The 9,498-nt window shown below is 31.4% G+C and overlaps 1 protein-coding gene across 3 annotated transcripts; it reads left to right on the top strand.

The window, feature by feature from the left end:
* Positions 1-3,335: 3,335 nt before the first annotated feature.
* LOC110616351 lies at positions 3,336-8,786 on the top strand. Of its 3 annotated transcripts, none has more exons than XM_021758748.2 (11): positions 3,336-3,573; positions 3,673-3,750; positions 3,839-3,941; positions 4,019-4,144; positions 4,223-4,434; positions 4,571-4,673; positions 5,368-5,468; positions 5,570-5,744; positions 7,855-8,025; positions 8,122-8,222; positions 8,385-8,786. In XM_021758748.2, the coding sequence occupies exons 1-11, from the start codon at positions 3,361-3,363 to the stop codon at positions 8,439-8,441; spliced, it is 1,440 nt and encodes a 479-aa protein (XP_021614440.1). In that variant the 5' UTR covers positions 3,336-3,360; the 3' UTR covers positions 8,442-8,786. The 3 variants fall into 3 exon arrangements, with proteins under 3 accessions (XP_021614440.1, XP_043813092.1, XP_021614441.1); XM_021758749.2 differs by having other exon boundaries at positions 3,360-3,595; XM_043957157.1 differs by lacking the exon at positions 8,122-8,222.
* Positions 8,787-9,498: the final 712 nt, after the last annotated feature.

Raw genomic sequence — 9,498 nt, 5'->3', positions numbered from 1 at the left:
ATTATCAAGTCTCTTTGTTGCATGCTTAGACTGAAGTCCACTCCGTAATCCTTCAACTATCATCCATAAATAAAGATGATTCATGGGCACATCTAGAGGATGAGTGTACCTTTCCATGGTTTCCTGCAATAACATTTGAGTATTAAAAGTCTATGAACTCATTTCCATGACTATGTTCCTGTCAACAATATGACAAAATTTAAAAATATAGGTCTACATATTGACGTCTGTCACTGACATACCCATAATTGATTGCATAAGCAAGGCGAGCGTTTACTTCATCACAACAAAATTAATTGGCCGTTATATGAGAAATCGACCAACCAACCAAAGACTCATATCACTAGACTGATCACTAATCTTGTTTGGTGCAAAGACAATTCCTTCGTCGTCATTTCCTCCACAACAACCCCATTATATCGACTGAGATTTGATTAGAATTCATAGCTAAACTAAGAAACAAACAGACTTTCTGAACAAACCAAAGCTCTTGCTTATAGAGCAAGATGACAAGCCCACCAATTCTCTAATATTTGGGCAATTTGCAAAAGCTTAGATTTTGAAATTTTGGATTTATTAGTTGTGGTTATATTTCTCTGAATTTGTAATAAAGATATTAAATTTTATAATTTTTATTTTTTTATTAGTAATAGTTTAGATTTTGGAATTTTAGATTTATTTTGTTGTTAATTTTTGGATGAGGTTCTTTTCTATGCTGGAAGTTCTTGAAGATGAATACCTTTAATCAATGATAGTGTAGAAATCGAATAACCAAATTAAATCAAATTAAATTTTTTTATTTGATTTAATTTAATTTTTTTAAAATAAGTTATTTTAATTTTTATAATTTAATATTTGTAATTTTTAATTTTATCGATTTTATTTAATTTAAAATTTAACTAACTAAATGAGTACCACTAAGATTGATCCATAGTGTTTTTTTATCTATAATCATTATGGAGCTGCAAAGGAATCTCACTGAACATCGATGAAACAAGAAAAGAAACACAACAAACAGCTTGACAAACAAACCAAAAGCGAGAAACAAAACGGTAAAAGACAAACCAGAATTTTGGCAGCGGAGCCCACTGGACACCAATGAACGCTTTCTCTTCGTCCTTTTCATTTGCTTCTCTTTCAGCCAATTAAAAATAGTTGGGCAAAAAGGAAAATTTCTAGAATGACGGCCATTATCTTTGGAACGCTTGGACATTTATTAGCCGGAAAATGTTTCCAACGCTTATTCAACTCATTTTATTGCATTAATTTTCATTTTCTTTTCTCTTCGCATGTATTCCATTTTTAATACTTTTTTTCTTAAAAATATATGTCATGATTAAATAATTAAAATTTAGTTTGTGATTATTTATTTTTAATGTTAATTGGATAAAATATTTTTTTTTTAATTTTACAATTATATCTCAATTTTTTAATTTTAAATAAGTAAATTATAATTTGACATTATTATAATTTTATCTATCACCACAAATTAATTTTATCTAAAATTTAAACTTATCACCGGACATCTCACTTGTTTTTTCATTATTTTTTAATTATATATTTTATTTATTGAATAAAATTATCCAAAACGTCTCACGAGATTATATTTATATTTTAACTTTTAAATTTTAAATAATTAAACTATAATTTTAATATTAATAAAAGTAAACTATAATTAAATCTTAGTTAAAACCTCATAAATTTTCAAATTAGAATCTCTCAATTTTTATTAGGTATTAATTTAATTAAAAAAATACAAATAAATTCTTATAAAATTATGTAAAAGATTTTCACTTAATCTAAATAAATTAAAAATTTTTTAAGTTAAAAAATAATAGAACTATTTTATTTCAAATAAGAGAATTATTTAAAAAAATTTTATAAAATTTTAAAATATAAAATAAATCAATTGAATTAAATTTTTATAAAATTTTAAAATATAAATAAAAAGTAAATGGATTGAAATCCATAATTTATTAAAATATTTTTTTCCTTCACTTTCTCATCAATCAAATATCAAAATCTCACTTATAATCAAAATCTATAATATTACATGCCTTACCTGAAGAGAGCTTCATTACTAGCTCTGGATAAGCTCTATCTTATGTCCTCTTTGCCTCACTCATCCATTACTTTTTTTTTTTCCATTGTCATTTTATTAGTCGAAACTGTGAAAGAAGCGGTTAATCAATTTGATCTTTTTCCTTCTGCTAGTGCCTTAACCAAAAATAGTACTATTATTTTTTTTTTCCAGTGTTTTAATAGTTGCATCCCACCATCTAAAATTTAAAAATTAAATATGGATGTGATTTAATAAAGAGGTTTAGATTATTTTTTATTCAATAGGCGAAATAAAATGACATATGACCAAATAAAATAATGGTTAAATTTGATTTTAGCTCATTATTAAAATTACAATTAATACCAAAATTATAATTTAATTGTCTAAAATTAAAAAATTAAAATATATATGAATTTGTGAAAGGTTATGGTGTGCTTTTAATTTAATTAAAATATATTGAATAAAAAAAATCTAAATATTTTTATTAATTTACATTTATATTCAAAACTTTATATTTTATACAGTAAATTCAAATATTTTTAATTTATTATAATTATAGAAAAAAGTTAATAATAAATTATAATATAGTCTTTAAATTTTTTTTAACTAATAAAATAGTCTTAAAATATATATTTTTATTTCAAAAATATATTTTTTTATTAATACTATTATTTATCTCTCATTCTCAAATTTATACACACATTATAGATTAATAAATATTCAAAATATAAAAAACATTAAATTTTATAAACTAAAATATATAATATTTTATTTTATTTAATATCATTCATATTAAATAGAGTTTTCTATATATAAAAATATGTAAGAGTATAAATATTTAATAAAATATTTTAATATATAATAGAAAATCATTAATAATAAAAAATTTATTATATATAATATATTTATTATTATATTTATTTTTAATATAAAATTTAAATTAAGTGTTTATATATTTTATTAATATAAAATTTTAAAAATTATATTATAATTTAATATTAACTTTTTAATTTAATTTAATTCTATTAACTACTATTATGAAAAATTAAAAAGTTTCAGTTTTATTAGCAAAATTAATATGAAAATTTGGTTATTTTTGTCAAATACCTCTTTAGTTTTTTTTTTTTTTGGTCGAAAGAAAATACCTCTTTAGTGAAAACAAAGCAATGTACCTACTGGCAGTGACCCCACTCAACGTGCGCTTCTCCACCTTGACCCCACTCTATCCATAATTTCATTCTGTTAGCAATTGTTATAAATTGCCATCTCAGGCATTTAGTTAAAGAAACGAAGAAAAGATGGTTATGGGAATGACCTTATATGCTCGCATTCAGAATCCCCAATTTTTTACCCTCAGGAACTCCGCTCAGGCGCCGTATTTGCAGCCTCCGGCGAGTCTAAAGGCTGCGAAGACGAAGCCTAAAACCTGTACAGCGGATGAGCTGCACTATGTTCCTGTTTCTTCTTCCGATTGGAAACTCGCTCTATGGCGTTACCTGCCTTCTGCCAGAGTATGAATTTGTTTTTTCAAAGGTTCAGATGTTCTCCTTTTCTGACTGTTTGTTGAATTTTTGCGGTTATTGAATCACTCCGGTGATTGTTTTTGGCAGGCGCAACGTAGGAATCATCCGCTGTTGCTTTTGTCAGGGGTTGGAACAAATGCTATTGGATATGATCTCGCTCCTGAGGTAATTTTATGTTTGGAAACCCTAATTATCTGAATTATTATGCTTTCTCTGCTTCGAAAGCTGATTGATCAAGGATGTTGTGGTTCAGTCCTCGTTCGCACGCTTCATGTCTCGCCAAGGATTTGACACTTGGATTCTGGAACTTCGAGGAGCTGGATTGAGTTCATTGGACGTGGACGGCTATGGCGAGGGTAAGCGTTTTCTTCAATGAAAGTGTTGGCTTTTCTTCTATACTCTGATCAATCAACAAAGCCAGCTTCTTGTGCAGATTCTGAAATTACCTTATCAGAAGGTGAAAGAACAGATACTGTTTACAAATCTAACAAATCGATTTCCAAATTGTCGGAGAAATTTATCCATTTATTTGAAAGGCTCTCAGACGTCCTTGATGAAGGTAATTACTCTTTGGTTGTAGTACTCTGTTTGATGCTGTATCACTATTAAGAAGAACTCATAGATCTTTTATAAGCAGGGAAAAACTCTGCTATTGCAATCCAAATAAAGGATTTTACTAGAAAGATTGTGAGCTTTATTGAAGATGGCCAACTACCTGCTAAACCACAGTTTTATAACTTCCAAGAGCGCTTCTCTTCTTCACTTGAGGATTTCCTCAAACAACTTGACTTGATTGTGAAGTATGATTGGGACTTTGATCATTACCTGGAAGAGGATTTGCCTGCTGCGGTGAGGTGTCATTTCTTCAGCATAAATGAGTTTATCCTAGGACATTGATTTATGTTAATACTTGCTCATCTTCATTGGAATTTTTTTATTTTTACATTGATTGCAAAAGTCTGAATGATTAATATTGTTCTATTAGATGGAGTACATAAGGATCCAATGCGGACCAAAAGATGGCAAATTGCTTGCAGTTGGGCACTCAATGGGGGGCATTCTTTTATATGCTATGCTCTCAAAATGCTGTAAGATGCCTACCGGAACTTCTCCTTAAATCTGTCTCTTCACATTCATATCTTGCATTGCTTGTGATGCGACCACAAGCTTGAGCAAAGTTAATTGTCATCCAAAAAGTCACAGTGTGCATATTTATTGAGAAACCCACTTGTAAAACTTGCTCAGCTTAACTAGTTCTTGAACTCTGTTGGCTGGCCCTTTGCACCTTTAGTTTTTGAAATCTAAAGCATATTTCCCTATTTAGCAATTGCACCACTAGACTTTATCCATTGTATAGATCAAGCGCATTATTGAGGACTTTAATTCATAAAATTGCTTGAGCTTGGCTAAATGTTAGTTGCAAGATGCTCAAGTTTGATCTCTATGTCCTCCAAACTCCAAAGTAGTGTCTTTTCTAGTTCATGCCTTATATTTTCTCTTATGAGTTTGTAGGCAGTATTCATGATTTATTGGTTATTTCCACAGTTTCATACTGTCTTTGGCAATGGATGTTGTGTTAGGTTATCAACCAAAGTTTCCTTTATGCATTCAACCTGTGGTTGTTTTTCTTTTTTTCTTTTTTTCTTCTTCTTCTTCTAATTGTCTAAGTGAGCTTGTAGTAAGTGCCTGTCTAAGTGGCTCTCTCTCTCTCTCTCTCTCTTCCCTTCTTCTTCTTTGTCTCTTTTTCCCACTTCCCTCTCTAAAATGGTGCTATTTTATAAGGTTTTGAAGGAAGGGATTCAGGGTTGGCATCAGTTACCACTTTGGCTTCATCGCTTGACTACACGCCTTCAAAATCATCACTCAAATTGCTCTTACCAGTGGTAAGTGATATGCAAATCTAATTGTTTCAAATAACTTTTTTTTTCCTCATGTGGCTGTAGCCAAAAACAGTGATTGGCTTACCCTATTTTGTTATCTCCAGGCAGACCCTGCAAAGGCCCTGAATGTTCCTGTTATTCCAATTGGCGCATTGCTGGCTGCTGCTCATCCTTTTGCATCTCGTCCTCCTTACATCTTGTCTTGGTTAAATCCTCAAATTTCTGCTCCTGGCATGATGCACCCACAATTGTTTGAAAAGCTTGTTATGAACAACTTCTGTAAGTACAAAAAAGCCAGCCAAGGGAGAATCTAAGTTCGCTAATACTAGCATGCTTTTATAAAAGATTGTATATTGGCAAAACCGTTTCTAATTGGGTGGTGAGGCATGAAATATTCTGGTTGAATTTGGTAGGTGCATACACAGGGACTGCCAATGCTATTTGCTTATGCTTTATGCCTGAAAGCTTCCGCATTTGTTGTTGTGTCACTCAATAGTTAGGTAAGGCATTAGTAGTTTCCTAATTATTCAAAAATCCCAAGCCTTTTCGTCCCTTTGTGATTTAGTCCAAAGCCTTTAGTTTTGGCTAAATTATCTATTTCTTCAAAGCTTCCACATTTGTTGTTGTATCACTCAATAGTTAGGCAAGGCATTGGTAGTTTCCTAATTATACAAAAAAAATCCCAAGCCTTTTCATCCCTTTGTGATTTAATCCAAAGCCTCTAGTTTTGGCTAAATTATCTTTTTCTTCAAAAGGTGAAAAATTGTATCCAAATATTGGATCTGCAGGAAAGTACCGCATCCCACTTGGCTCTTGATCCTAGTATGCTACATGGACATATGTCTATTCTGCTTTTATGGAAGAGCTAAGTCCATATCCAGCTGGCTTTTTAAATTATAGATTAGCGGGTACCACTTGGCACATAATACACCCAACTAAATAAAAAACTTGATTAAGTATTTAATTTAAGTTACTAATGTAATTGCATAAAAACCTAAATCAAACAAGAGTTGCAGCCAATTATATTGTTTTATGGAAGAGAAGTGGTGGTGCCGCTGCTGCTAGTCATTTGATAGCAACTCTGTTTTGCTTTGCTGTTTGCACATCCATCATCTCATATGCCATCCTCTTTTTCACCATCTTGCTTTTCCCATTGATTGCTCTTATAGTTTCTTCTTTGCTTCTGTTGCTAATTGACAATGGGTTGTTTATCGCCACCATTCTCATGAAACAACCGAAGGGCATTCATGAAAATGGGTACAGGTAGAACCAGAAAGCGACATAAACAACAAAGATGCAGAAACTGCACCCAGGCCTTGATATTTGAATTTCAGAAAAAGGAGAGTTTCCTGCTGCGCTTCTGCCAATGGTATACCAAAAAGGGAAAGGGAAAGCATATCCAAAGTAGAAAAGTGCCTGAAAGGTGCAGTGCATTAAGATTCCTCTCTTAGACCCAACATAGTCAAAATTTTGATTTAGGCATCACTATCCTTAGGTAAAGTTAGTTGAAATTATTATTAAAAATTGGATATATTATGTGTCAAGTGGGATCCATAATCCATTAATATATAATTGAAAAAGCCACCTGGACTGCCAAGTGGGATGGGGCACACTCCCCCAATACAATTTGAATTTCGGATACAATTTCTTCACCTTTTGAAAAATTGGATTATGTTTCAAAAATTGAAAATTTTGAATCAAATAGCAAAAGAGCTAAAGGTTTGGATTTTTGGTATTATTAGGCCCTTTTTTTTATTACATGTTCAAATTTCTTCTATTAATACTCCACACTATTTCCTCTACCGAAAGCCTTGAATGAATATTGGTAAACTTTGGATCTATGCTCATCGTGAATTATCGTGACATGTTAGTGTGTCTTAAGTGCTTAGGGGATCTGTGGTTTTTTATGTGATCATGGTTTGGCATTATTGGGAAGATGCCCTTTGGGATACTGAATTGCTGCTGAATTTAGAAATGGATCTTGCCACTCCTTTCTTTTGCCTCTTGTTTATAACACTTGGAATCATTCTCTGGCTCTAGCTTTCCTTAGCTGTGAAACCCTTGTTTTTTCTTCTCCCATCTATGAACTAAGGACTGGAGTATGAGCCTCTTGCAGCGAATTAACTAAAAATTTCAGCCATTGTCTCATTAGCCCAATTCATGATCTAATCAGTTTCACCATTGGATATTTTCAGTTTAAGTAGATAACCATCTACTGTAGCATCATCATTGTCTCTGGCTCTGCTATGAGTTTCATGCACTGAAATTTGCAAGCTCCAGGAGGATTTTGCCTTCACATAATCCTGCAGTTCAATCATCTATTAGTTGATGAACAGATCTTTCATTATTTTGTAAACAGCCTTTTCATCCAGTTCATCCTATTCTGCAGGCACGGTACCTTCTAAACTTCTACTGCAGCTGACAACAGTATTTCAAGAGGGCGGCCTAAGAAACCGGGATGGATCTTTCTTTTACAAGGCTCATCTAGGCAAAAGCAAAGTTCCTATATTAGCAATTGCTGGTGATAAAGATCTCATCTGTCCACCAGAAGCTGTATATGGTACTTTCTTTATTCAGTTAATTTAAGTTCTTAGGATACAAATTTCATATTCCTACTTAGTTACTTTTTGTGGCTGTGCTGATGTAAATGGAGCAGAAACTGTAAAAATCATCCCCGAGCATTTTGGTACTTACAAAGTTTTTGGGGAGCCCTGGGGTCCACATTATGCTCACTATGATCTAGTGGGAAGTCGTCTGGTATGGTTATGACTCTTTTTATATGTATATGTATATTATTAGATTGCGTTATAAGAAAATGGTATTGCTTCACATCGTGATAGGTAAAATGTCCAGCTATGCTATGTGATACTATACTGTTAAGTTTTGAGTATTGACGGGTTACAATTTACTTCTCTACAGGCTGCAAGACAGGTGTATCCATGCATAATCGACTTCCTCAGTCGTCATGATGCATGATAAGTTGTCTGAACATAATGTTCCAGTGTTTGCTTCATTAATGATTAATTCTTTATTCCACGAAGGAGGGGACTGTGGTTAAATAAATAATGCCCAACTCCAAGCCAGAAGAGTTTTCGGGATTCTGATCATTGTATAGGCTTGGAAAGAGGTACAAGATTTCCCTGGATTTATACGGCATAATTTGCTTTGTTTTTTAAAATCATTTTATACGTTACTGCGAGGGAAATAGCAGTTCTGACCTTGGGGGGCATACAATAGTTGTACAACTGGTCTTTGTATAGTTTAATGCTGATAGGTTTGTAATGAAGAAACGATACCAATGAAAGATTTATACGTTATCTACCTCGTAGTGTACTCGGTCAAGTTGTCTCTTCTTTTTTTTTTTTGAAAAAAGGAAGATGAAGGGAGCAATGGCAAATTTTAAGTGGAATGCTATTGCACTAATACGCCCTTCAAATAACAGGTCCATTAATAGTAGGGATGGAAACAGATAGGTTACCCGCGAAAATTAAACTACCCGAATTCGAATTTGATTTATATTAGTAATATTTGAATTCATTTCGAATCCTATTAAAAATTAATTTAAACTATTCAAATCCGTTCCAAATCAGATTATTATTATCCGAATAAAATCCGAATCCGTTTAATTTTATATATTTTAATTAATAATTTATATAAAAAATACTTTTCATTAATAATTTTCATTTAAAAAATCTAATATTTTTAAAGAATATTTAAATTTAAATTTTTAAATAAAAATATATAAAAAATTTTATAAATATTATTGTAAAATATATTTTTTATATTAAATTAATTATTTATATAAACGGATTCGAATATCCACTATCCTGTATATAAAATTCGAATCCGATCCGAACTCACAACGAGTATTATTTTTAAAATCCAAATCCATTACAAACCCGATTATAACTATTCAAATTCATTTTATTAGAGTTTGGTCGGATCGGATATCCAAAAATACCCTATCCGTTGCCATTCTTAATTAATAGGGGTAGATCAATAGTCTGATAAACTTCTTCTTCTTTGGGATATC

Source organism: Manihot esculenta, chromosome 5 (genome assembly GCF_001659605.2).
Source record: "Manihot esculenta cultivar AM560-2 chromosome 5, M.esculenta_v8, whole genome shotgun sequence".
Classification (NCBI taxonomy): Eukaryota; Viridiplantae; Streptophyta; class Magnoliopsida; order Malpighiales; family Euphorbiaceae; genus Manihot; species Manihot esculenta.
The sequence above is the reverse complement of the archived record's forward strand: the minus strand, read 5'-3'. Positions and strand labels throughout refer to the sequence as shown.

Coding starts and splice junctions, on each gene's coding strand:
- LOC110616351 (XM_021758748.2), top strand. CDS start 3,361: ATGGTTATGGGAATGACCTTATATGCTCGCATTCAGAATCCCCAATTT. Junction 5,469..5,569: donor TCAAATTGCTCTTACCAGTG/GTAAGTGATATG, acceptor TGTTATCTCCAG/GCAGACCCTGCAAAGGCCCT. Junction 8,223..8,384: donor ATCTAGTGGGAAGTCGTCTG/GTATGGTTATGA, acceptor ACTTCTCTACAG/GCTGCAAGACAGGTGTATCC.